The sequence below is a fragment of the Corvus cornix genome, chromosome 1, assembly GCF_000738735.6.
Source record: "Corvus cornix cornix isolate S_Up_H32 chromosome 1, ASM73873v5, whole genome shotgun sequence".
NCBI classification, from domain to species: domain Eukaryota; kingdom Metazoa; phylum Chordata; class Aves; order Passeriformes; family Corvidae; genus Corvus; species Corvus cornix.
In genome coordinates, this window is record NC_046332.1 from 109,963,635 (window position 1) to 109,991,314 (window position 27,680).

The 27,680-nt window shown below is 41.5% G+C and overlaps 1 protein-coding gene across 1 annotated transcript; it reads left to right on the top strand.

The window, feature by feature from the left end:
* The first annotated feature begins 1,519 nt into the window (after positions 1 to 1,519).
* Positions 1,520 to 27,320, top strand: OTC (ornithine transcarbamylase). The gene is made up of 9 exons (XM_010394554.4): positions 1,520 to 1,696; positions 2,281 to 2,362; positions 9,972 to 10,059; positions 15,332 to 15,485; positions 22,868 to 22,990; positions 23,663 to 23,716; positions 23,828 to 23,977; positions 24,490 to 24,627; positions 26,618 to 27,320. The coding sequence occupies exons 1-9, from the start codon at positions 1,520 to 1,522 to the stop codon at positions 26,675 to 26,677; spliced, it is 1,026 nt and encodes a 341-aa protein (XP_010392856.2). The 3' UTR covers positions 26,678 to 27,320.
* Positions 27,321 to 27,680: the final 360 nt, after the last annotated feature.

Consider the following 27,680-nt stretch of genomic DNA (forward strand, 5'->3'; position numbering starts at 1 on the left):
TCTGCTTTGAGCTGGGAATGTGATTGAAAATGTCCAGCAAACAAACATTTGCTGTCTGCTCTGGGAGCCCACAGGGCTTCGGGACCTTGGCACCTGCACCTGCACAGCTCCCTTGGGAGGCACAGCAGAAACAGCACCCTGGGAGCCTCAGGAAATCCTCTCTGTGATCCGTGGCACACAGTGCAATGGTCTGGAATTCCAGTTTCCAGCAAGGAAAAGATGTTCCTGCCCTTTAAGGCAGAGCTCTGAATGGGCCAAAACCCAAGCGGAGCAAGAGCCCTGAGGGACAGCCCTGGTCCCTGGCTTGCAGCTGCACCTGGAGCCACTGCCCCCAAGTCCCTGGCTGCATCCACCTGGCCAATGGGTCATGCCCCAAATAGCCCACCCTCCAAAGCCAAGGCTCTGCCCTGTGGGGCTCAGGCTGTCATGTGGGACCATGTCCAGTGCCTTACAGGGGTATATCTGGGCATATTTCCCTAACTGAGGACTTCAGGACTTAGCAATTAGCAGGTTGCATCCTAGCCTTGTCTCAATGGTGAGCTGAAGGGAAATCTAGAATACAAGTACAATTGGAAATAGAAAAGTATTAGCTGCACTCAGTCCATTTCTTTGCACTGCTTAGGGCTCCATTTCATTAGATCAGTCTAAAAATAAAATAAATAACTTTAAATTAAAAAAGCAAGCAAAATAAATACCAAGCAAAACCCTAGCAAGAGTACATTGTAGGCTGTGTAGTGCTAAGGAGGGCTGGAACTACAGAGCCAGAGAAAGGGCTGAACTGCCAAAATGCCTTGTTAATCTTTAGCCTGTGAAACATGGGTTTGGACGAGACTTTCATTAAGATGCCTCATCTAAGCTAGAGGAAATTTGATCACGTAACTTCTGTGGGTGATTATCAACATCCAATTTCATGTGATTCTGAAGTCCTAAATCTGGATGGGGACCAGAATACACTGAATAAACACCACATGCCCAGAATGTCTCTTGTGCGTGTGGTACAGTAAGGCAGTTTTGTTGGGTTTTTTTACCCTTTTCCCCAGTGTAATGAAGAGATTTCATACACATTTATAGGAATGCCACCTTTTGTGACAGTGGAGTTGGAATCTGGCAAGTGTCTACTCATCCGCAAAGCACAAAGGAGGGAGAAACGGAACCAAGATTCATTTCTGTGGAAATGGATTCCATTTCTGCCCCTGAAAGGGCAGCTTTGGGGTCTACATATAAGTCACTTTACCAGCTTTTGAATGGCTTTATTTGACAGACAGCATGCAGTTTCCATATGCATCTCAGAAGACAAAAGAAAATACATCTAATGTACGTTTTATAGTACAATTTGAAACATTGTTACAGTGGCCATCAATATAGTGCATAGTGGCATGCTGTGCCCGTCTGAAAGAAGAAGTTATTTAAACTAATTAACACAGTCTATCAGGATGATCCAGCTGGCTCATGTGAGGGGAGTGGGAGAGACTTCAGGTGCTTGCTCACTGGCTTTAGCACGAGTGCAGTTTAGCATTGAATGGCAAAAATTATGTATTTTTCACTCTTTCCATGCAGGTACGGAACTGCAGCTCAAATGAATGCTCATCTGAAAGGTCGGGACCTCCTTACTCTACAGAACTACACAGCAGATGAGCTGAAGTATTTGCTGTGGATGGCGTCAGATTTGAAACAAAGGATAAAGCACAAAGGAGAGGTAAAATGATTTAACTGTCGTTTAGGTCCCTCAGATGTTGAAATAAATACTGTTCTGAAGAGTACTGTGAGAAAGCCTTTCAACTGTCTTGTCCTAAACAAAATCTCCTGAGCTCTTAAATACTGTAAATCATGTGCTACAAATCAGAGCCTTCCTGTAAAGTGTCCAGAGATATTCTTTAAATACTTCAGAGGACTTTGTGAGTGGAAACGTTGAACAGGTTTGTGTAGCTAACTCCCTGTTTTCAGCTAACCCCATCCATCCACACATGGTGTACATGCAGCACTAAATGTAGGAAATGGAAGACACTACCCTGCATGGGATTAAATTAGTATCTGAGCTCTCCTTAATGCTGGCTCAAATTGAGTGCCAAAATGCAGTTGCTTTTGGCCCTAGAATTACTTCTTTGCCTTTAACCTTTCCACCGCTAATAAATTTATTGAAGGGCAGGAGAACAAAGCTACAGGTAAAAAAACCACTTTTGCAACTTTTCTAATGGTGAATTAAAATGTGCAAGAAGTATTTCATACCTTAAAGTGTGTAACAACTATAAAATTGAAATACCTTCATTTTTCATGTTTCAGTATTTGCCTTTGATGCAAGGCAAATCTTTGGCCATGATTTTTGAGAAGAGAAGCACAAGAACAAGATTATCTGCAGAAACAGGTAGGTCTGAGCAATGGCACAGTAAGACTTTGAGTATGTACTGAAAAACACTGCATAATTTTGCATTTAGCAATTTCTACACAGGAGAAACCTAAATTTGGAAGCAAAAATAAGGACAGTGGCTATTTGTATTTCACCCTGCCTATTAATTTCACAAGCACATGGCTTTGGTCACTGAAATTTTGCCAAATTCTTCCAAAACACAGTAGATCAGAAATAAAGTAACAGGCAGAAGTAAGCTTTTCTGATGTAAGCTCCTAGCTGTACAGGCAAGATGCACATTCCCTAACATCTATTTCAGTAAGCACCACAAATTTAATTTTGTGCAAGCTCTAACAAATATTTTTCTAATGTATTATGCATTACCATTGTTACCTTTCAAAGTATGTGTTTAGGCTGGGAATCACAGTAATGCCTTGACGTAAATTCGGGGGGGAAAAATTAACATGATTACCTACAGGGGAAGATAACTTGATGGAGACTCAAGGGTATTAGCGTAATAAGATCAGGCACTGGAACATTTTTCTTTTAGGTTACAGTCCTGCAAACACTAAAACATGTACATATGGTATCTTTATTTACGTGGCAGTGGTTCTGAATTCAATGGCACTGTTGAAATAAATCATTCACCAATCAATCAATCAATTATAGCAAGGAATAACTCTGAACTGGTGATGCATAAAGGAAGAACTCGCCCTTCTTTCATTTAAGTTGACCCAGCATCCCTCACTTCTCCCTAGTGAAGGGACAGGAAACCTGCTGAGTATTCACATTTCTTTACAAGCTGTAAGGGAGAAGATAAAAATAATGGAAGGAAGAAGCAGATATGTTAACTCTAAGCATTTCTGAATTTGTCTTTGTATTGTCTGGCACAGCCATTTGCCTGCTGATCCTGCTCTTTAAGCAGACTTGTTGTTGCTTTCTGTTTTCTCTAGATAATGAGGACTTAGAAATGTGCATTCCCTCTCTGTGAAGACCAACCACCTTTTAATTCCTGAGTTTTCAGTCCAGTTTCTTGTTGCCTGCCATCCTGGTATATGGCCAGGTAATGAATTCTCTGGATCTGTTTATCCTTCATTCTTCTGTATTCTGAGGGAAACACTGCTTAGTCCTTGGCATTTGAGGGCTTATGGAAGGGGGAAGCTCAGGAAAGTTCAAATGAATTAACTTAAGGATGGGAGTTAATGCATAAACTCATCCAAGGGAGAATTAATCTCCAGTGAAATAAAACAAATTTATTTCTGAGTGAGAGCTTCCATGAGGGAGTTTAATGCAGTTTAGCTTCTGTGCATTAACTTCATACCTTCAGTTAATTGGTCTGAAGTCTGTTAAGCCTAAGACTTTGCTTCAAAGGCAGACTCAAATTTTTTCTGTCCACAAATAGTCTATATATTTCTGTTGCTTTTTTAACATAAATGACTCCCTCCTTGGAATTTCTAACTCAAAACAAATGTGGGGCCACATGTGCTCCTTTTAGCTAAACAAGATAATTTAATACCAATTTTCTAATGTCTAGTTAAAGTGGACAATTGCAGTGGATTGAAGTGTTTATTTATAAAGTTCTTGAGTCATCTCAAATAGCGCTTCCCAAGAGTTGCCCTTTCAATAACTTGAGAGAGTTCATTTGTAGGACAAGGTCCTGGGGATGAGATTAATCTAAACAAACCTTGCAACTCTCAGGAACAGCTAAATCAGTGGATTTCATTACAGAATAGAGACTTGGAAAGCACTAATTACAAAATCTCCTCTGTGCAATGTCTAGGAGTTTGCTGGGACATATTAACATCATGGAAGTCTTTTCAGAATTCCTACTGTCCCTGTGCCTATAAAGAACCCCACTACTGAAAAATAAATAAACAGAATCACAGAATTGTTGAAGTTGGAAGTAATCTCTGAAGGTCATCTGGTCCAATCCCCTGCTCAAGCAGGGTCTTTTAGATCTAGTTGTCCAGGACCATGTCCAGAAGACTTTTGAATATCTCCAAGAATGAAGATAACACAACTTTCTATGCCATTGCTCAAACAGCCTTTCAGTAAATAGAATTTTCTGTTGTTCAGAGGTATCTTCCCATATTTCAGTTTGTGCCCACTGCACTACTGAAAAACACCTGGCTCTGTCTTCTTTGCATCCTCCCTTCAGGTGTTCATATACATCAGCAATATTCCCCCTGAGCCTTCTGTTCTCTAGGCTGTGAAGTCCCAGCTCTCTCAGCTTTTCGTCTCATATGAAATATGCTTCAGTCCCTCAGTCCTCTCCATGACCCTTTGTTAACATGGACGTACCAACTGTATCCAGTATGTCCACGTTTCTCATACTAAAGACCCCAAATCCAGAAACTTGAGGTTTGGTCTCACCAGTGATGAATAAAAAGGAAGGAGCACCTCCCTCCACCTCCTGCCAGTACTTTGTCTGGTGCAGTCCAGGACATCATTCACCACCCTTGCTGGAAAGGTACACACACAGCTGGATCGTGTTCAATTTGCTGTCCACCAGGACACCCAAGTCCTTTTCTGCCAAGCTGCTTCCCAACTGGGAGACCCTCATCATGTCCTGGTACATGGGGCTGTTCTTCCTCAAGTGCAGGACTTTGCACCTCTCCTTGCTGAACTTCATGGGGCTCCTCTCAGACCATTTTTCCAGCCTGTCACCATCTGTTTGGATGGCAGCATGACCCTATGATGTACCAGCCACTCCTCCCAGTTTTGTGTCATCAGCAAACTTGCTGAAACCACACTCCATCACTGAAAGCCTTAATGCAGGTGTTAAACAGGGCTGGATCCAGAACTGACCCCTGGACTACCACTGGTCACTGGCCTCCAACTCAGCTTCTCAGCTTTGTGCTTCTGGTCACCACCCTCGGGTCTGGCCATTTGGACAGTTCTGAACCCACCCCATTCTCTGCTCACCCAGCCCAGACATCAACAGCTTGGCTATGAGGATCTCATGGGAGACACTGTCAATGGACACAATGAAGTCCGGGAAGAAAAACCTGCTGCCCTCCCCTCATCTCCCAGGCCAGTCATAGAATCATAGAGCTTTATCAAGCTGCTTAAGCATGATTTCCTCTTGGTGAATCATGCTGACTACTCCTGATTATTTTCTTGTTCTTAATCTGCCTAGAAATGGGGTCCAGGATTAGCTGTTTCATCACTTTCCCATGGATTGAGGTGAGGCAGCTTAGGCTGTGTTCTCTAGGTCCTTCCTCTTGCCCTTCTTTGACTTAGGGGTGACATTTGTGCATTTCTCCCAGGTGTCCAGTTCAATTGAAGATTATAAAAACATTAATTTATAATACACTGTAATAGATCAGTTGATATTTAAGGTTTTCCAACATCCTGTTTCTCTGAACTGCTTTATTCTAATGACATTGCAACTGTACTGAATAATGTACAGCTCCTTGGGGTATAATTCATTGCCTCTTTAATCTTGTCCTAATGTGTATTTCTGAAGCCCATATAATTTTACCATTTCTAAGATGAGTAGTGAAGTTATAAGTTTAATGCAGAACCAGAAGTAACTTCCATAGAGTAGTAGCAAAGTAAATCCAGTTCTGTGAGCTTAGTATATTTATTTCTATCACTGGCTATTTTATTGGAAAATGTGACATCTCTGCTATTACACTGGAAAATGTCACCTCTTCACAGTCAGAATCCCATACCCATTCTACATAAAATCTTGCATACTTTTTGAAAACAGAACTATTCACATGGTCATATATTACTTGTAAAATAAACATCCTCAGGCATGGCACAAAGGTGAATGCCCTGTTTTTGTTATAACTTTGGTGTAAAATATTGTGATTGTCACTGTTGCTCTTAAAATATACAGCTGCAGTTATGTTTCAGTGAATAAGTAATAAATAAATCCAACCATTTCACAGATGCTGAATGCAGACAATATTTCACAGGGTAGAAATGGAGAGGAAGAAGTGCAGGCAGGAAAGCTCAGCCTACCCTCTCCTGTTGTGTCCTGGAATATACAAGATCTTAACAGCCTTACAGGGGTTCACTGCCACTGGCTTTGGTGGAGTTACTTCCACCTCACACCCCTTACACAGTGGGGTGAGAGGAACATGATGGCCATGCCTCAAGACTGCTACACAGAGTCACAGACATAATTGCATCGTAGCATATGAACTAACGCAGTGGGGATGGTATTACATGGCAGGGATGTTTTCTGTTGGAATGGCTAAGTATTATTTAGCTTGGTCTCATTACAGAGGGGCCAAATGCACACTTAGTTTATTCTCCACTCCAAAGGGTAGATTAAAAAACTTTTAAAAACTGCTTATCAGTTTTTTGCTTCTGCTTTAGGAATATTCTGTAACTGCTGCCTAGGAGAGTTCTTTGTTACCAGTCTAAATGGAAAAAAATACTTTCTATTTTGTAAGTCCTGGCAGGCAAGGAGAAAATTAATAAATGCAAATCCATATGTCTTGAAGTTTTGAAAAAGATCCTTCCTTTGAGTTTGAGAAGATGACTGTGTGTGTCTCCTGGTGACAGCCCCACAACTGTGTAGCCAACATGTGAACTACAGGATTCATTTTGGTCCACTTGTGCTATGCAGCAGGGACAGTCTGGGATGGAGTTTTCACTCGTGCCCTGTCTGAAAGAGTCTGCATAAGTGGGGTCAATAGTGTGCCACAGCATGAGGCATGAAACTGTGTATTTTGAAAACTAACAGTAGTGAGAAGTGTGGACATGAGGTAATAATCTATTCTGGACTTGGGTTATGAACATTTAGTAGTTTGTTGAAGATACCACGATTCATGTAAATATTTAGCATGTGGCTTTGGATTTGACCAGGTTGTGACAACAAAGAGGATTAGATCCCCCAGTTTAACACAGCATTACAGTGTTTATTTGCTGAAATTGTGCCTGCATACCTTCAAAAGTCATAATTTTTTTTGCTTTCTACTGGTAGTCTGGATGAAAGAATCTGAAAAGGATTCTGTCTCTGCAACTATATACAAAGGTAGAGCACAGAGCTCCTGTATTTCCAGATGGAAAGTTTTGGATGGAAATATGTTCCCAGGCCCTGCACAGATGGCCAGTTCATGAGCAGAAAGCCCAGCACATCAGGACTCCTCTATGTACACAGACTCCAGGTGGCAGCTCTGACTGGGCTGCCTGACATCTGGCAACTCTGAATAAACATTCAGATTCCCATTTTTTTACCTGGCTATCATTTATAGAAAACAGAACATGTCCATTGGAGCCTGCCTGGACTGTGAATCATCTACCAAAATGTATGCATTTAGAATCCTAGAATGTAGAGCTGCTGTATTGTGTGGAACTTGCAGGAATAAATCACTGACATAATTGCATATGAACAAGAAGTTGGGAAAGAGAAGTTACTGCCAACGACAATTCCTCCTTGAGGTCTTAACTTAAAAACTTGCACTGAATAAACTGGCTGTAATGTATAGTTTGCATACACTTTCCTGTAAATACAGTGTTTGTGTCTGAGCTGCAGAGGGGAGGTGAAAGCAACAAACAAATGTATAGACAGTCCTTTCTAACAGCAAAAAAGTAATAGTAGAATAAATGGTGGTTCATTCTTAAAACTTGGCTGTATCTGACTTGCAATATTGTTGAGATTTGGAGCAATCCTTAATGAAAACAAGAAATTTAAAAGGGCCCATTCAATAAAGCAAGTGTACAGTGACTAGAGGGAGCAGAAATTTGTCCTTCAGATGGGACCCAAAGCATCATTACTTTTGATCTGACATTTAAGGAAATTGAGACAGTCCAAAGACAATGAATTTCCAGTATTATTTTTATCTATTGTATTTTAAACTCTTGAGACTGGATGAACTGACATGAAGTGGAAGACCTCACCTCAACCCTGCTGCTGGAATGAGATGGAAGTCAGTAAAAGGGTTGCTCTGTGTAAGCAGCTCAGCTGTGGGGCCCAGGCCTGCTGCCTGTACCTGTTGGTTTTATCTGTGAAAGGTTTCAGTGTTCAGTCCTGATTTAATCCTCTTTTAAAGAGTAGCTGTGGGATGAAGTTTTTGATCTATGGCAGACCTGTACAACCACCGTGCTGAAGCTGCAGTGCTGAATCTGTCAGCAGTGCCATCTAATGGATACAACAAGCCTGAGCATCTTTTGACCTTTTCTTCTGGTATTTTCTTGCTTTTCTCTTTCTCTTTTTTTTTTTTCCTCTCTTTTTAATTTTTTTTTTTTTAACAGCATGAAATTCATCAGCATCTCCAAGACATCACATTTTTGTAAACAAAGTGGGGGTCTCTGCTCTTCTGAGCTGTATGCAGCCTTTCTCTTCCTGGCAGTGTAAATAAAGACAGGCTTCTTTCTAGATTTTTGTCACAACAAAAGACTCACACCCCCACAGTGTTGTCTCAACAAGGCTGGTTTGTCCACACTAAGATTCTCTGGAAATTTCCTCCATCATAAATACTAGTGACAGAGCCAGGTCTCCCTGCAGACAATTTCTGTGCTAGAAGGGAGTTGTTATGTGGAAAGTGCTCACCAGCACACAGAAAATGCTACCTACAGCCCAGTTCAAATCCTATACTTTGTACATCCCCAACTGTAGGATGCTGTTACCTGTGCTAGGCTTATGCTAAACCATCTGTGACAGTTCATAAAACAGCCCCATCAGGCCCCATCCTCCCAATGTCTGGCCATGAAGGACTTTACACTCAGATTCAGTAGAAAGAGGCTTCAGACTTAAACCAGACAAAGCCAGGGAGATTCAAATATTAATGAAAAGAAGCTGTTTTCTCTGTATCTGTGTCAGATGGCTGCTTGTGGTAGCTTTCTGCTGGTGGTGCAACTAAAATAAGGTAGGAGAGAACCTGAGAGTTGCCTGGAACATGTAATTTGTCTTCATCCAAAACATTATTCAGACACCTTTGAAGTTCCCCAGAGTGTTTGATATTCTTAAATGATGCTCGAGTCTTTCCATGGTTTCCTGTTCAGGCGCGGATTTTACTCTTCATACCGAGCCCATCCAGTTCCTTGGGCCACCTTGTAAATTCCTGACTACTGTGGGGTAGAGGGATGTTGGCAGGGCCTGAGACCTTTCCTTTTCTCTCTCTCACATTATCATTTTTAAGGCACTTGGTCTTTTGAGACCAAATTCAAGTTTGCTACAGTGTATGAGGAGGGTTAGGGCTTTCTGCCTGAGTGACTTTACATGAAAGATAATGTAGATACTTGCAAGGATGTGGAATTACACCTGGCGACTCGGATGGCCCTTGAAGCAGAAATGCAGCATGATGAATGGATTTCCTGGCTCTTAACAGAGAGCCACAGTGATGCTTGTGGCAATGTGTAGCCTTGGAGCTTGAATGACTGTCCCTGTGATCACAGATCAGAACTCATGGCTAAGGATTTCAGTAAGGCATACATTTGAGTGGGTTTATTCCAAGCATATTTATTTGAAACTTTGTGTGTCAAATGCTAATTATTTCAGCATTTTAGCATGTATATTATTAGGTGTTTGAAACATTTGGATGTCCTGCTGAGTTCTACTTTTATTTTTGTAAATGTATTTTATATCATGAAGATTTTGAATCTTGGCTGTAAATATGAGGTGCTGGTGTTTACTTTCTCTTTTTTTAAAAATTTTTCTTCACTGTAGGATTTGCTCTCCTTGGAGGACATCCATCCTTCCTTACAACACAAGACATACATGTGGGCACTAATGAGAGTCTCACAGATACAGCAAGGTTGGTAAAATATCACTTGATTGAACATCGTACTTGGTAATTGATTGGGCTGACATCTGTCTTGCAGAATTTTGGAAGCTAGTATTTTCTTTCTGGAAAATGCAAGAAGGTAGTCCAAATTTCTTAAATATTTACAGATCAGCTCACAGAATCCGTATCTCAGTAAACCTTTATTCCATTCACTCAAGCTATCCAACACTTCCCACACTGAGAATTATTTTGGCATATAGAGTGTTAATTAGGCTTACATTTACAAATGAAACCATTTTATGAACCTCAGTAGTAGTGTAACTCCACTGATGACAGCACATATATTCCAACAAGACCCAAACCTTCTGGTTCTGCTGCTCTGGGAGCAAAATCAAAAAGCAAAGACATTATTTAGTTAGGCCAGCCGCTGGTGGGCCTTAGCCTGCTGTAGTAGCAGTGACAGGGGTGGCACTGAGGGCCTTTCTGATCCCCCCATTTCAGCAGCATGAAACTGGACCAGCACTTTGTAGCCAGTTTCAGATTTCCTGTGCCCTCCTTCCCAGCTGTACCCACTGTCAGAACTGCTGTGGAGGCTGGGCTATGGCTCCCTCTTTCTGGCATCCCCGGAAGATCGAAATCATGCCCAGTTCCACATGGATGCAGGGATGGGTAGCAGCCTATCTCCAATGCTGTGGTGGGCAGGACCTGAGGTCAGGGTTTTTCTCCAGTGCCTCTGATACTGCTGAAAGCAGGCAAAACATGAGGTCATGTTTTGCAGGTGCTCCTGCTGTTTTCCATAGCGCTCCAACAGTTAAAGATTCATCCACCCTTAGCATTATCCTGTTTTCTAGGCAGCCCTTGTGCAGCCTGAGGTCGATTCAGCCAGGCCCAGCTGTTGGAAGGTTAGCAGTGTCTGAGTGGTCCCTATTGTTCTAGTGAAAGATATGCAGTGTCAAGCTCATCAGGCTCAATTCAAAATATGCAATCAGGCAGCTGAGTTCCATTGCCTCTGCTGAATATCACAGTTCTCAGTCAGTGGGAGAGATTGTTTGAGAACTATGGTGCTGTTCTCTGTGATGAAATCCAAGGAGAATTTAAGAAAAAAGAGCAAACATTTGAACATTTAAAATTTTCCTTTCTTGTTTTTAACTACTGAAGTGGAAGACATATGGGTGTTGATGGTAGAAAGTAAAAATCTCAGTCCCTTTGAGGCTTGAAAGTACTTAACTCTCACTCTCTGCTGGACACATAACTCTGCCAGTATCAGAGAAAGCTGCAACAATAGAATCTTAGAATGTTTTTTGTTGGAAGAGATTTTAAATATCATCTCATTACAACCCCCCTGTAATGGACAGGGATACTTTTCACTGGACCAGGTTGTTCAGAATCCCATCCAGCCTGGCTTTGAACACTGCCAGGGATGGGGCAGCCACAGCTTCTCTGGGCAACCTGTGCCAGGGCCTCGCCACCCTCACAGTAAAGAATTTTTTCCTAATATCCAATCTAAACCTGTTCTCTGTCAGTTTGAACCCATTCCCCCTTGTCGTGTCACTCCAGGCTCTTGTAAATAGTCCCTCTCCATCTTTTGCATAGGCTCTGTTCAGGTGCTGGAAGGCAGCAATTAGGTCAGTCTAGAGCCTTCTCTTTTCCAGGCTGAATAATGCCAGTTCTGTCAGCCTTTCCCTGTAGGAGAGGTGCTCCATCCCTCTAATCACCTTGCAGCCCTCATCTGCCCTACTGTAAAGCTGGCTGAGAGCCCCAGCAGCCAAATCTTCAGGAAGGGGGAAGATGCAGTCAGGGTCCTTCCAAAGTGCTTCCCCGCAATAACCTCTCCAAGCATCGTCCCGCCAGCCATGCAGGACTGTCACCCAGAGGCTCTCTGCCATTCAGATGCCAACCCTACAGCAAATCCAGGTGTTTTCTGACACAAAAACAGATGTGCTTCATATAGCCCAGTTTTCATTTCTTCTTCTTCCCAAATGGGACAGTAAAGGGACATTAAATCTTTTGTTTACAGTGTCCTGAATGGCCTTTGTTTGCACAAGCAAAAAGGAAAAGGGCAGACAATAAACTACAAGAAACAAGGAAATAAATAGAAGTAAACAAATCTTCCAGCCATTCTGAAGGCATCCCCATTCTGTGAATAAAGTTGCTACAATACCCACTTCTCAAGCAAGCCTTCAACCCCCTTTTCTCTGTCACTGCTTGCACTTCCAGGACAAATCCCTATTTATGACTCTGACCTGAGGATTTTGCTCCTCTGCTGAGTCACAGCTCTCATCTGCTACAGTGGACAGGGGGTTTTCCCAAATCCTTAAAGAATCCCAGGTGCTCTGCTCCATTCCTGCTCTCATTAGCAGAAGTACTACTGACTGTATAATTAAGGCTGAGCAGTTTACCCAAAAGAAAAACTGGAGTGTTAATTCCTTGGTGCTTCTTGTGAATGAAAGATGACATTCCAACCTCATTCAGTTAATGTAAGAATAAAAAAAGAATGCCTGTAGTAGACCCAGAGGGTATTTCAAATATTTACAGCCATGTGTCTGGGGCTCTGAAAGCCTTAGAAGTACTTGAGATTGAGACTTAAAGAGAAAGGGGCACAGATCTATAAAAGTCACAGTTTTTATTAGAACTGCTGCAGGTATGGGTTGAAAGCCTGCTGTGAACATATTTTTAGTGACTTATTACCTGCTCATAAATCAGCTCCTCCATGCTTCACAAGACATTTACATTTGCACTGACACAGTGGCAAAAAGTTACCACCCATTAAGGAGCTCTAAGCCTTTCAGTGCTGTTTAGCATGTCTGATATATTACCTGAAATGAAATATAAGTACTGTGTCTGTATTTCCCACTGTAGAGCAGTTCCACTGGGCATCACTAAGGCTCAGTGGCCATAAGGTTCAGTGGCAGCCCTGAAGAACTCATAGGATAATTTTACCAGTCCACTGGAATTATTAGGGCATTAATCTCTGCATTTATGGGGAACGGGTTTACTTTGCTGAGAACAGATCTACCGTATGTCCCTCTGAGACTATGAGTAACAGTGAAGTAGTCTTGTCAGAAGTTTAAAGCTTTTGAATGGAAATAGACTTTCAAAACAAAAGCAAAATTACCTTGCATAGCAGTATTCTATACAAAATAAATGCAAATGTCCCATTTTCAAATTCAGAGATCTGCCATACCATACCCTGTGTTTCATTTCGGACCCTTCAGAGGATACAGTTGAAGAAAAAAGTCCAGGTTTTCTCTGTAGGAATAAAAATTACTTTGAAAAGAGAGATATGCTGCATTCTAATGTACCCAGTATTCCAATATAGCATATTTCCAGGCTCCGGGATTTTGAAGTTCATAGTCTCACAGTCTTGCAAAAGAATGAAATGAGAGAAACTTATCTTATTTTATCAACTTAGTGGTTGATAAAATAAGAACCTTGAATGTGGTCGCCTGATGAGCCTGTGCTTACAGCTTCTCAGCTTACAAAACTTCACCTTTGACAAGACTCTTATCTATTCAGGACCTTTTTTCCTGTGCAATTCTAGCCTTACATATTTTCCTTCAAACTGATTCAATTACTGGAGACTTAATCATTCACCTGTAATCAGAGACCTCCAGGTGAGGGTTATTTGTGTTTTTCCCCCCCAAGTTTAGTTTTATTTTAGTTTCACAAATAATAAAGCCAGTTTATAGGTGATTTTCCACTGTAAAATATGGCATCTAGAAAAGCTGGCAGGACTGTCTGATGCCTTGCTGGCAGTTGTCTCATAAGTCTGATATCTACTTTCAACAGACTAAAGATGAAAGTCCAGCAGTTTTCACTAGTTGGTGGTTATGGCTGAATTTCCACTAATGACATATCCTATAAAGGAACCATCTTTAATTTCTTGATCAGCTGTGCCAAATAGAAATCGACTGTCCTGACATCCTAAAGGAAAAAAAATATAAGGAAAATGAGCAATTTACCAGGGTGATTGCCCCTTTTCCTTGACTGATGGGGACTGGCTATGTCTTGTTTAGGGTGGGCACCTGTGAGATGGCTAATAAAAGGGCCCATGCATCACACCCCTGATGGCAGGTTCAGAACAGGTTTCCCCCAGAGAAAGGATCTGGTGAGCTAAGAAGAAATATGGCACCAACAGCAACTGTTCCAGTATTTTGTAAGCAGTAAAAACCTTGTTCAGTTCCTCCTTTTCATTTGTAGCTGCTATTGACAGTCTTTTCTTCAGAGAGAGCTCTACAGGCAGTCTTGTCACATAAGAGTTTTGCTTGTGTGAGGAATGTTTGGTGTCAGTAGAAAATACTTGTTACTGACTTCATTAGGAGACCTTGCTGATGGTGGTATTAACAGCCCTATTTCCACGAGAGGCAATGCAAGAATTCGTTATGGTTAATCAGGAAGGCAGATACAGCAAGGATTTTTTCCATACACTTCTAATTCAGTGCTCCCTCGTTTTGTTTTAAGGTCCTATTACAGATTACATGAAAACACACAAAATGCTACTTCAAAGTCAGGCTTCAGGGCCCGATTAAAACACAGAAATGCAGAGAAATTAAGAGTTCCAATCCATATTTAATTTATCTAAAAAATTCAGAGAACACTGTGCTGATCTCTGTGTCTTTCACACTTTAGCAAATGAGGTTAATGCCAGAGTGGTACAGGGGCTCCTGCAATCCCTTTCCTCACACTGAGTTTCAAATTTGGGCATTACTTGAATGCTGATACCATGTGAGTCAGTACACAAGTGTGTAGGTAGGAGAAAGCAGGCCAACTACCCCACCCTGCTCTGTTTCTGTGTTTATTAAGATCAGTAAACAATTGTGGTAATCTAAAACAGGTCTGTATTGCTGATCCTCACAAAGTCAGGCTACCATATAGAGTCTGTAATATTCAGTCAATGCTACATTTGTTCTTTGCTAAAACACTGAAAGAATCATATACCTTCTCTCTTCTGAGGTTATCAAAGTCTTCAAATGTTACAGTATCACACAATCTCTTCTCTTAGTTCAGAGAGCTTAACATCAATGTTTCATCTACAATGAAATGCTAAAGAGAAAAAGATATAAAATAAGCAGCAGTTTTCATTTACTTACTGTCATAGTGTTAGGAAGTGAAACTTCTTACTTATTAGCAGCTTGTTAAATGGCTACATTTGAGTCTGTTCTGCAGGCGTAATAAATTATTCAGATAGCTGAAAAATATTGATTCATTACCATTTCTCATTAATATTTATGTGTTGCACACTGAAGAGTGCAACAGGGGTATATTTATTATGTTTGACTTGAGTATTTTCCGCCATCTCTAGGGTGCTGTCCAGCATGACAAATGCAATCTTGGCTCGAGTTTATAACCATAATGATCTGGACCTAATGGCAAAAGAAGCCACGATCCCAGTAATCAATGGATTGTCTGATTTACACCATCCTCTCCAGATTTTAGCTGATTACCTAACTCTTCAGGTAAAAATATAACTTTTTTATTTTGCTAAGTCTTAGTAAGTATTTGGGGAAGTCATCTTCAAAACCTTTCATCCCTAGGTTTTTCAAAGTGGCAATTAAATGGCACTTGTTGTTTAAAGAGATCTTCATCCAGCAGTATAATTAAGGACCTGTTTAATTTAAAACAATTGCGTAGTCCTATCAGCTGTAGTAGGACTGAACTTAAGCATAAAATGAAGTACTTCATTGGAATTAGTCTGCAATTCAAAGAAGGTACAGAGTGCTGTACATATTAAGACAAAGATGAGAATCTGGCTCAGTCAAAGCCAGCAGAAGTTTTTCCACTGACTTAAAAACACTCAGTAGTTCACTCTTGATTCCTCCCTAATCTATGGACAGCTTAAAAGGAATCACTATTTATATATTAGGAAATTGGTTGAACAAATTTGTTTTGAAAAGCCAGTTAATGCTACCAGTACAAATGCTTAGTGTTCAGGAACTTTAACCAGTTTAAACTTTGCTCACATCACAGAACAGTTCAAAGAGGTTGTATTTTGTATTTTTATCTAATGTAACAGTGGATCTGACAGCAGGATAACATTTTACACACAGAATACCAGATGTTTATCTGTGAACAGAAGGACTATGTGGTTTTACAATCAATTGAGGATCTGGCTTATAAAAAAGATTATTATACTGCAGGGCTGGTTGACAACTATGATGAACTCCTCTGACCTTGTTTACTTTCTGAATGAATAAAAACCACACTGCTTGAAAATGGTAGGGCAGAATAATTTCCTAATTCATTCAGCTGTGTTTCTCAACTGTTGGAGACTTTGCTATGGGGCATTCAGTATGTGGGAAAGATCTAGTGAGAGTAATATTAAAGTATTCATGCTTTAAACCTTAAATACTGAAAGACTCACGTGTTTGGCAAAAATTCCTTTTTTACTTTAAGTGGGTTTTTGTAAATTTTTTATACTCACAGTGAAGAGACCAGAAAAAATCGGTGAACTTGAGACTAAGATGCTTCACTGACCTCAGGATAAGGGAGATTTGTGAGGTCACATTGAGCAAGCCTCAATGTTCAAATTGCATAAGACAGTAAGTTGTAATGAGAATGTCATAATATCATTATACACATTGTGTGCAAATATAAGTCAGAAGAATCTTCTGGTTGTATTCTGTGGGGTGTTCTGTCTTGCAAAGACCTTGTTAATTAGCATTTTATCACTTCTGAGTAACAGTCTTCAGGAATAATCTAATACAGTCCACACAACCATGGATATCTCTGCCCCTAAACCTGGTTTTACCTAGGCCACTGACTCCAGAAGACAGGTTCAGAGTGCTGTTGCCCTCTACTCCACCTCCAGTCAGTGAAGAGAGACCACTGAGTGCCTCAATCACCTTCTGGAGATGTATCTCTTTCTCCATTGATCTTAGGGGCAAACCTATGGGAAACAGCAGGATGAGTACACGCCCTGTTGAGCACCCTCTGCTCCTCCTCCATTGCATCCTCATATAGGGCAGCCACGGTAGAAACTCTGGGTGAACATGAGCCCACAGGCTGCACTGTTCCCTGGTTTGAATACCAAGGGCAGAACCAACACCATGGGGTGTCTTTGCAGCATCAAACACGAGGGAGGATGTCTGTGGAAAGAGTGCCCCTGCCCATTTTACCTGATGAAGAAATAGGTCCACAACAGTTGGTGCTCAAACAAAAGAAGTATTTGACATGGAGGGGTGTCATGACAAAGTGAGCACTTACATCACAAGGAATGGCTTAGCTTTTACACAGACATGGAAGGCTTTTAAAATTTGCAGCACTTTGACACTCAGCCAAATAAGGAGAGCACAATTTCCTCCATCTACCCATCTCTCCCTGATTCCTTCCAGCATGTTCCTTAGCCAGAAGTTTGTCAGGAGATCTTTATAGGGCAGCTGGGTGGCCACCCGGCTATGCCAAGGGCATGTTGCACTGCTGGTTGCTGACACACTTTCCTGCTTTCTTACCCAGGGGAGAGGTGCAGGCAGGGGAGAGCTCTCAGCAGCTCTCTGAGGATGATGGCACTGCCTGAACTTTCCCTTTCTGACCTGTTCCTCTGCTCCTTTTCCTCTTTGCACTGTACAGTGGGTTGGAGAAGACTGGAGTGGCATGTAATGAAAAAACGTTTTAATCATATAATGAACTTTACCAGGTCACAGAAGTGAGATTAACTCTTGAAGAGGTGTGAGACACAGGTCTAGTTGCTACTTACCACAATCAAGCTTCTCATGGGATTTTCAGCAAGATAGCATCCAAGTACTGCCTGCAAGAAGATTAATACAGGGATGCGGAATGGTGCCACCAATTCTTTAAATTAGTTGAGAGTCCATATATAACATTTAGACTGTTTCTGCGCAATGCAAAGGCAGTTTATTTGATTTATACATATATGCAAACTATAATAGTGGCACAGACTGCTAGCCTAATATTTAAATGTAACTTTTAAATGTACAAATCTTTGTAGAGCTTATTTCTCTTTAAAAAATGTCTCTTCCCTATCCCCATAAATATTTTTCTGCCTGGATCTGTTCCTCCCTGCTGTCAGTACATACCCAAAATGTACTTTTTTTCTTTTCTTCTTTTTTCTTCTGTGTTTTCCAGTGGAGCTCTACATGCACTCTGGCCCTCTTCATGCTCAGCACATTTTTATTATTCCATTTTCTATACGCTATTAATTTTGTCATGTGCCTTCTTGAATCCTCCTCAAGTACTTTGTCTTTGGTCTGAAACTACAAAATTGCCTCGTTTGTCTTGTCAAAATGTTTTCTTGCTTATACCTTCTGATTCCCTATTCAGGTGCATTTTAGTATGGTTATTTTAGTATAGTCCATCGCACCCCCCAAACAACGCAGCTGGTTTATTTTCAGGGATGTGAATTCTCCTTCTGTATTCAGGGCAAATTCTCCTCCTGTAAATGTTCAGGGTGTTCTTTTCAGATCCTACAGTGTGCTCCTGTTATGAATATTGGGGTGAGATTCCTCAGGTTCAGCATCCTCCTGCCCAGTGCCTTCTTCCTGAGCAACCTGGATCCCCTCACGTTTGAAGTCTAAGCTGGCTCTGTCCTTTAATGCTGTGCTCAGGGTTAATGCCCTCTATTATGCCAAGATAAATGTTTTTCTTCGTGCTTATATACTACCTTCTTTCTTAAAAGTTGTGTTGAACCGAGTTATAACCCACTCCAAATGGTTGCAAACATGTAAAGAACCTGATTTTGAGGGTTTGGGGATTTGGCCTTTAAAGACTGTGAGTTTGTGTGCTGGTAGTGTGCACACACTGAGCCCCTTTACTCCTCTGCTGTGCTGCCGCCGTGTAACAGCCTCGTGCTGAGTCCACCCGGTGCCTCTCAGTGTCCTGGGCAGGAGCTGTGGCTCAGCTTCTGCTCTGCTCAGCTTGGCTGGAGGGCAGCATCACACAATTTGTATTCCAGAGACAGCCTGGGTATTGACATTGATTCAATTGATATTAATGTCACTGGCCGAATCAGCTCACTTGTAACTGACTGCAGGATGGCCAGACTGGTAATTAGAGTGGATCCATATGCCACTAGCTTTTTATGTCACTGGTCTGGGGGGAATTTTCTTTTTCAGAAAGCAATGTTTAGCATAAGAAATACATCAGAAATACACAGATTTCTTTTTAAACAGCATAACAAAGAGTGTTGCCCAGCTTGAAGAGGGCTGAAATATATTCTGAAGTTCTCCTCAATGTGTGACCCCGACCTCAAATTATTACAATTTTCAAATTCATCCCCATCATCATCTTCATTATTCTAACTATTAGAAATCCCTGCTAAGTTCTGTCCTGATCCTCTAGAATATACTGTATCAATAACCATTACAAAAAACAGTGTGGGAGTAAGAAAGATAACTGGCCCAGCATTTGCCTTAAGCCCAGTTTGAGAGCCAGAAAATACAAGTTTGCCCAGTTTCTCATTTACTGGATTGCACTGTCTCCCAAAGGGCTAAAGCTTTGATTCGTCGCCGGCATTTCATTTTAAAATTTGACAGATTATTGATTCATTATTCAAAAGCTTGTTTTAATTGAGGGCTGTTATGACAGTTGTGGTCAAACATTTCAGAATTAATCTATAATGGTGTCAGAGTTTCAGTCGCGCTGGAAGCAAGTCCAGGCAGAGGCAGACACGAATGTCCCTAGTTAGTTAACCCAGTCTTCTCCACACGTACAGCAGGGTCCAATCTCTGAGCATGCTTATTTTTTCCCAGGGTTGGATACACTGATACGCTGCAGCCTTGGATAAAAACAGAATGAAACATTGTAAAAGCAACATGAGGGTGAGAAAGTTGAATGTAAAGTCTGTATTACTTATTTAGCTGGGATTTTTCATGAGAATAACAAAGGCAAGTTTTATGGCACTACAGCAGCAATTACTATTGTGCCAAAGAGGCTTCATAAGGGAGAAGGGCTCTAGACTTTCTAAACATGTTATTTTTTTGTGTGGCTTTACTAGGAGTCATGTTCTGAATACAGAGTGAAACTGCAGAACACCCATGCAGGTGTAAAGCCTACATCAATATAACAAAGTTTGGAAAAACTGGGGAGGACTGCAAAGGGGAAATAACTTCCAAGGCTCTGGTAATTAGCAGGTAGTGTAAAGGCTCTCATTTAATCCAGAGTGTTACCATCCCGGCAAAACACTCTTAGCACGATTTCATCTGTGTGGTCACATAAGCACATACTGTAAAAGAGGGAGTGGGCAGGAGGGGAAGTGTGTCTCATTTACAGTAGCTTTTGTGTTGCCTCAAAGCTTTCGGGTTCTGACCAACAGAGTCACCTCAACTCTGCTGGAAGCTGAGGGTGTGTGCTTGCTTTTAGGCAGCACAGTCACAGTGATCTGGCTTTAGATGAAGAGGTTTGAATTACAGCAGCAGTGCACCAGTGGCAGCATAAAGCCTAGAACAGGATATAAAACAGGTTCCCCTAGCACACACACAGCTTGATTCTGCCTTGCTGTGACTCCTTCCATTAGCATAACATCTTCATTAAAATCAGTTCAGCTATGTCCACTCTATCCAGTAGGCACTGCAGATGCGGCTTTGCAATTTGCAGCGCATATCAGGGATCGTTATACAGACACGTCCAGTACTCCATATTTTATCTGTAACAGCTAGTGGCTTGGGAAAACAGAGGAAAGTACTTAGTATGCACTGTGCTTCTTTTAATGTAGAGTAGCAGCTGGCAATAAGGTGAAGTTGTTTAACATAGCAGTATATTTGTGACTCTAGTCAATGCTTTGAGTATTAAGGCTGAGATGTCTATTTTTAAACAGTAAGATGAAAAGAACTCAGGACTGTCTTGTTTGCTTCTGGCTGTGGGTTCCAGTCTCAACTACCACTAAGCCCTAAATGGAAACAGCACCTTAAATAAATGCTTCAGTTCGGCCTTCTCCTAGGAGCACCATTGCTAGGAGATGTGGAAGGACTTTGAAAGATCCTTGGAGTCCTACAGAATGGTTATACTGAAATAGCTTCCATGTCCACAAAGTCCTGATTTGTTTTCCTGTAAATTTGTTCTCCTTGCATCCAATCTCTGCCAATAAGCTTGCTGCTAACAAACTTTGGCTGAAAAAGTGATATTTCTGCAATACCATAGTTGTAGCCTTTGAGCCTGGGCAGTCTAGGACTCTATTATGTTTAGATTTTTACAGCACTTTAATGTCATTCCATATTTCGAGTACTGCTATTTTTGACTCAAAATTGTGATCTCTGGAAGAAATGCCAGTAACTTTGTTCTGGAACAACTTCACAAACTATTTGTTTAGGAGAAACTGCTGCCAGGAGAGGAGGGGGTGGTCCCAGCCCTTTTTCCTGTTCAGTCTTTTGGCATCTTTTCTGCAACTGCCTTCAAGGTTGCCACTCAGTAAAATGTGGATGCTTATCCTCTCTGACAAGCATTGAATCATGCCACACAAAGTGTTGAAGTGCTGTCTGGCTTCCAGCTACTACAATGCAATCGTAACATGGCCCAGATTTGAACTAAGAATAAAAGGCTCTCCAGAAATTTTTTCAAGTCATGAGGTGGAGTTTTACAGAGCAGGCTTATAGGAATATTTGGTTATGTCTTTCAAAAAATTTTGGTATCAGCTTAAGTGCCTATAAACATGCATATTTAAAACAAGGCTCATTAAGGAGCCTCAAATTATGCTGCTCTGGAAATACGTAACCCCTCTTACTCTTGTTCCTCCTTAGGCCTTATCTGTTGGGGGGGAGGGACAGAGTAACTGCACATGGCCAGGCTCTAAGTGCCATCAGGCAAAGCCACAGTTAACTCTGTAATGCTGTTTCAAGTTTGGATAATCCACATTTTTAAAAAAATTCCTGCACTCTTTTGTTGTACCAGCTGGACTCTGCCGAGCAGGCTGCAGCTCCCTGAGAGCACAGCGGGGGTTTCCCTGGGCCGTGCAATTGGTCACATCCCGGAGTCCATTTCGGACAGCCCCTCGATGTGGCTCTGGCAGCCAGCAGTGTTACAATGCAGTGGTGGTAAAGAAGGCAGAGAAGGGTCTCTCATGAGGGTTTGGGATGGCTTTAATCACATCTTGTCCCAGTGCCCTCGGAGGCAGAGAGAGAGAGACCTCGTGGTCTGGGTGTGGGGTGGTTTTGTCAGGGGCCCAGGGGCGGTCCCTGGGCAGGGTTGGGGTGCAGGAACCAACAGGGAGAAACCAAGGGAGAGGCCAGGGCTAGGGCAGGGATCAGGGGGAACATGGCATCACAGAATCAGGGGTTAACAGGCTACCACACTCTTTGGCTGTACGATGGAGAACAAATGCTGCAGGCCATGCGTGGCACAGCTGCTTTCAGAGTGCTGCCCTTTGGTGTCCTGTGCAGCTGTGGGGTGAAGATGCCTTCCCAGGGCATGGCCACAGCCACAGGGAACAGCATGTAGAGGCAACCAAGCCAGAGCAAAGCTCAGTAGGGGTATTTTCACAATTTTGGGGGAAAGCTGAAAGGTGTTCTATTCCAGGCATTAGGACAGTCTCTAATTAGTAGTTTCTAACATTCCTCTAGTTTATGAATCCCAAAGAACAGCTGTACATCAGTGATGCTAAAATCTCTTAGTGTCTGGTGCTGAATCCCTCAGCCTGAGCCTCACCATTGGCTCATGTTCCAACGTGTCCTTCTCGAAGGGAAGCAGCTGCACTTGGGCCCTCTTGTATGACATGGGGGGCCTTCCCTCCATGACCATCCTGCAGGAGCAGTAATTTCAGGTGTGGTCCATGCAGGTAACATTGAAGGTAGCCAGCTGCCTTTGTGCAGAGCTGTCTGATCATTTCCTCTTGCCCATCAGCCTGCCCAGCTCCTCCAGAACATAATCCCAGAGCTTGTGATTGCTTTGGCAGGAGCACTATGGAGGGCTGAAGGGACTCACCATCGCCTGGATCGGGGACGGCAACAACGTCCTCCAGTCCTTCATGACGAGCGCTGCGAAGCTGGGAATGCACCTGCGGATTGCCACTCCCAGGGTAAGAAAAACCATGTTCGTGGAGAAAGGAAGGCAAACTTCCCCCAGGCTTGTCTCAAACACTCAGGCATTGCTCAAGGGCCCCAGCTGGGGGTGCCCACATCTATCGTGAGTGCCTGTTATCAGAACCAAAATCCTGATCCAGTTATCTTGATGCAAAGCGGGAGTGATTCTGCTGAGTCCAACATCAGAAATGGGAATTAATGACAGGAGTATAAATCATGGAGGATCACAATTCCATTTGACAAAGCCTTACAAAGTCATCCAATGCACTCTCCCCCACCAAAAAAAAATTGAAGCTTTTTTCAGATGGGTGGAGGTGTTGCATCTCATTTGGTTTAAATTGGTGGTGCAGCATTTTAGAATGTTGCATTGTAATACAATATAAAATATTTTCTTAAATCAGTTTAGAACCAAAAAAATAAATGCTGTGTATGAATTTAATTCTGTGACTGTCAAAATACATTTTTCTTATGTTTTTAGAACACTTGCCACCACTTTATCTGCAAAATAAACTTTCAACAAAATCAACATAATTTCTTCAAGTTTTACAGTTCTGAAACATATTCTTCCATGGCAAATGGTTCAGTCAGTAGGTTTTTAAGCAGTGTTATTAAATAGTGAAGATATTATACATGTTCCATGATGTGTTGCCTATTATTTCTTTTGTCAGGGCTTTGAACCAGACCTTGGGATAACTAAAATAGCAGAACAGAACTCCAAAGAGGTAGGAGCCTAAGGAACAGCCGAGTAGAATTGTTCGAATAGAGCTTATTTTCATTATAAATGAAGTTGAAGTTCCTTGTCTTAGTGATCTTCCTTATTTGATTCACATTAGTATGGCACCAAGTTGCTTCTCACAACAGACCCTTTGGAAGCTGCAGACAGTGCCAATGTCTTAGTTACAGACACATGGATAAGCATGGGACAAGAAGAGGAAAAGAAAGAAAGACTAAAGGCCTTCCAAGGTTATCAGATTACAATGCAGGTAAAAACTGAGATATAGGTTTTTGTTTACATTCTTACAGTTTGCATTTATCAGATTCAACATCAACAAAGCATGAATTTGGGGGGTTTTTTAGTGGGGCCATGGAAATTCAGATGCAAACCTTCCTCCAGCTTAAAGAACTCTCAAAGATAACAAAGTTTGAATTATTTCATACACTCCACATGGCTTGGCCTCTTTCAGAGCTTCCCAATGAGACCCAGCTCCTGAACATGTTCAGCAGAGGCGTTCTCACTCCCCTTCTAAAGTCAGAGAAATTGGAGTGACTTTTTGACTTTGTGAAGTCAGCACTGAACTCTTACAGACTTGCATGGACATATTCCATCTTATTCACAGATGAGGAATTCTTTCGCAGTCTGTGGAATTCTTCTGAGTTCATCATCCAAGTAACCAGAGTGGGAGTTAATATAAAATTTGTTAACATTTTTACTAGTTAAGGACTTTACTAATGTCCTCACTTATGTCTTTATTTTTATATGTTTTTTAATCTACAGACTGCAAAATCTGCTGCTTCCAACTGGACTTTTTTACATTGTTTACCCAGAAAACCTGAAGAAGTTGATGATGAAGTATTTTATTCTCCACGGTCATTGGTTTTCCAGGAGGCTGAAAACAGAAAATGGACAATTATGGTAAAAAAAAAGAGAAGATAAGTGTAGTTGGACATTAGGGTCAGTTCTGTTCTGCCTTACATTACAGGCTTGAATTAAACCTGGTTTCACAATAAATAGTAAATGTTGAAAACATATGTTTCAAATTCGCCCCAGAGCACATCACAATTTTGACTATAGGCAACATATATTTGTAGCACAAATGTGATCTTTTGGTGATAATCTGCTGTTGCTTGACCCAGGTTTTATCACTAAGTGAAATCTACAATATGAACCATTATTTTTTTGGTAATTAAATCACTGGATTTACTCTAATGATTAACTCAACTTCTCAATTAAAACATGTTAAAAGCTGAGGTCACAGGGTCTGGTCCTAGAAACTACAGTTTCCCAAACACTTAAAGCTAGTTATTTTCTGTCAGGAAAAGCTGCTGCTGACACTGATGGGAACTTTCCTTGAGAAAGTGCTGGAAGAGCAAAGATTTGAAAGATCCTGAGAAGTTATGTTGTGGGCAACACTGTGTGATCTGTGGGAACCATGAGAGGACACCTGGCATTTAACATAAACCATAACTCCCCTCTCAGCATTCCTAGAATTTCAGAAAATTACTGCCAGATCTCAGTAGCCTATTATTTATTTTTGGCTTTAGAACCACCAAGTTGACAGAAGCTAGTGAAAACTTTCAGAGGTGAAAAGAAAAACAAAAATGGCATTGTCATAGCTCTGAGAGGAAGCCTAGATGTGCTCCAAATGAATAAATAAGGGGTTGAGCGTTGTGTTTACTAAAATCTCAGACATTGCACACAGTGAAAAGTACTAACAAATTTGTGTTAAATTCGTAGTTTTGGCCTTAAAATTCAACAAAAGGCTCATATTTTAAATTTTAATTTTGCAATTTAATTGCCCTAAATACTACTTTTTTAAAAAGAAAAGAATCCCTTTACTTTGGGTTCCAGGTGCACAGTTTTTTGGGCGGTAGGGGGAAAGAAAAAAAGTCATCTTTGTATTTTATCAAGCTATAAAAATAATGAATGTATGGGTCTTGTTTACATAGTATTTTCTACCACTCAGCACAGAGAGAAAACTGAAGAATAGATTATTTGCTCAGCTGTAGATCAAGCAGTGCTGAGTGCAGCCACGAATGTGCAACACTGAGGGGCTGCACAGCTGTAATTCAGCCACCTCTGTGTGCCTGGGGTGACCTGTCACACTGGGCAGGGATGATGGGAAAGCAAGGACAGGCAGCAAGCTCACAGCCCCTGGAGAACCCTCATAAATCCAGTGCTGGGCCAGAATAACAATGTGCAGCCAGACCTTGCTGTGAAATCACAGCAGTGTGAACCACGTAATGCCCTGTCAAGGCAAAGCAAGCGTGGTGCTTGTTGCGTGCACAGGCATGGGAAGGACAGCAGAGATTCTGCAACACCACGTTTTATTAAGCTGACAGTCCCATCACTCCCATTTCACAGCCATGCCTAAGGCTGGGCAGGCAGGGCAGGAGGGGTAGATGGCACACTGTTTACCTCAGGGAGGATTTACATGTTTTACTACAGAAAGTATAGCTAAACTGGTATAAATTTCAGAGCCCATATTCCAGTGTGGCTCTCACTGATGCTAATGGAAAATGCTGAAATCCACAAGTCAGCCCATGTGATGTCTGGGTACCTACAGAATCTCCTAGAAGTAGCTGAGAATACATCACTGCATGCCAAAAAGGCCTCAGTATTTGATCTAAATGCTTGTCTGAATTGCTCCTAAGCTGTCCATTAATATATTTTGTCCACACTGAGAAAATCAATCAGCTACAATACAGAACTTCCTAACTGATTTTCAGCTTTTGCCTGGTTCATCATCAGAAATTCTAGTGAATAAATCTCAGTGTGCCATTTTTGTCAGGACAATAATTTTCAACACAACGCTTCAGAGCTGGAAAATATTTCCCCCTTATTTATTTTTATGGAGTATCTGTTTCCAATGTGATTGGATTTTTTTCTTTTCTTCCTCCTCTAGGCTGTCATGGTTTCCCTGCTGACAGATTATTCACCACAGCTACAAAAACCCACATTTTGATGCTTGAATTCCTGCCAGGAGAAAAATATTCCTCATCAGCAGAATATTCTGGTCTGCAAGCACATAGATTTTCTTCAGAAAGGACCAAAGCAATGAGTGATTTTTTAATAGAACCATATAGTTAGCTGTATAATATTGCATTACATTCGTGAAAATGTTCAAGACAATAAAAACCATTGCAGAAGCTGCTTTTCATCTGGATGCTCCAAGCTGGCTCTGCTTTTTAGGGGTCAGCATCACGGAAAACATTCCAAGGTTGCACCTTAATGGTTGGGTCTACCAGCAGCATAGGCATGGCATAGCCTGCAGGTGTGGTGGGGCTTGCACTGTGTGATATTGATGCCTGAAGATTTTTAGCTTTTTCATATATTTGTAGCTTTGTAGATTTTTAATATATAGTTATATAATTTCTAGTGCTTTTCCTGCCCTCTTTCACATTTTAGAACAATAAGCTAACCCTTTCTAACACATTCTTGAAATTCTTTTTAGTCTTATTCTCAAGAAGAGAATTTCTAACGAGGACACCTGGTTTTTCACCAGAATTTGAGAGACATAACAACACATAAGGCAAACAACCTCCTGGACCAACTGCTAAGAGGCAGACCCCAGGGTGGGTTACTGGGGCAACTGATCTCCAATTGGATGTACCTGCTAGATATACTAATTATTTAACCTTATAAAAATTGTAGAAATACCGTATCAGGCATGTGCAGAGCCATATTTGTGCACCTGAAAGCTTCCATTAAAGAATTGGTTTTTTCTTACCACTCTCAATATTATTTGGAAAGTTTTGTCTTTTGATTCCAAACAGCAATATGACAGACATAAACTCCCTAAACCTGTCCCTTAATTGCTCATCTAGGGAAGTGTGTGTGGAGAAGCAGTGTTGCAGTTTGCCTTGGCTGCCTGCACTTCCCAGGTGCCCTGGCTCCTGTTTCTGTTCTCCAGCCAACATCCAAATCCCATTCCCGTTTGACACCAAAAATATAGAGACCTTGTGAGC

Excerpts from the sequence above, each read along its gene's own strand:
- OTC (XM_010394554.4), top strand. The coding sequence starts at position 1,520 with ATGGCAAAAATTATGTATTTTTCACTCTTTCCATGCAGGTACGGAACT. Across the intron at positions 2,363-9,971 it reads AAGATTATCTGCAGAAACAG|GATTTGCTCTCCTTGGAGGA; the intron begins GTAGGTCTGAGC and ends TCTTCACTGTAG. Across the intron at positions 10,060-15,331 it reads AGTCTCACAGATACAGCAAG|GGTGCTGTCCAGCATGACAA; the intron begins GTTGGTAAAATA and ends CGCCATCTCTAG.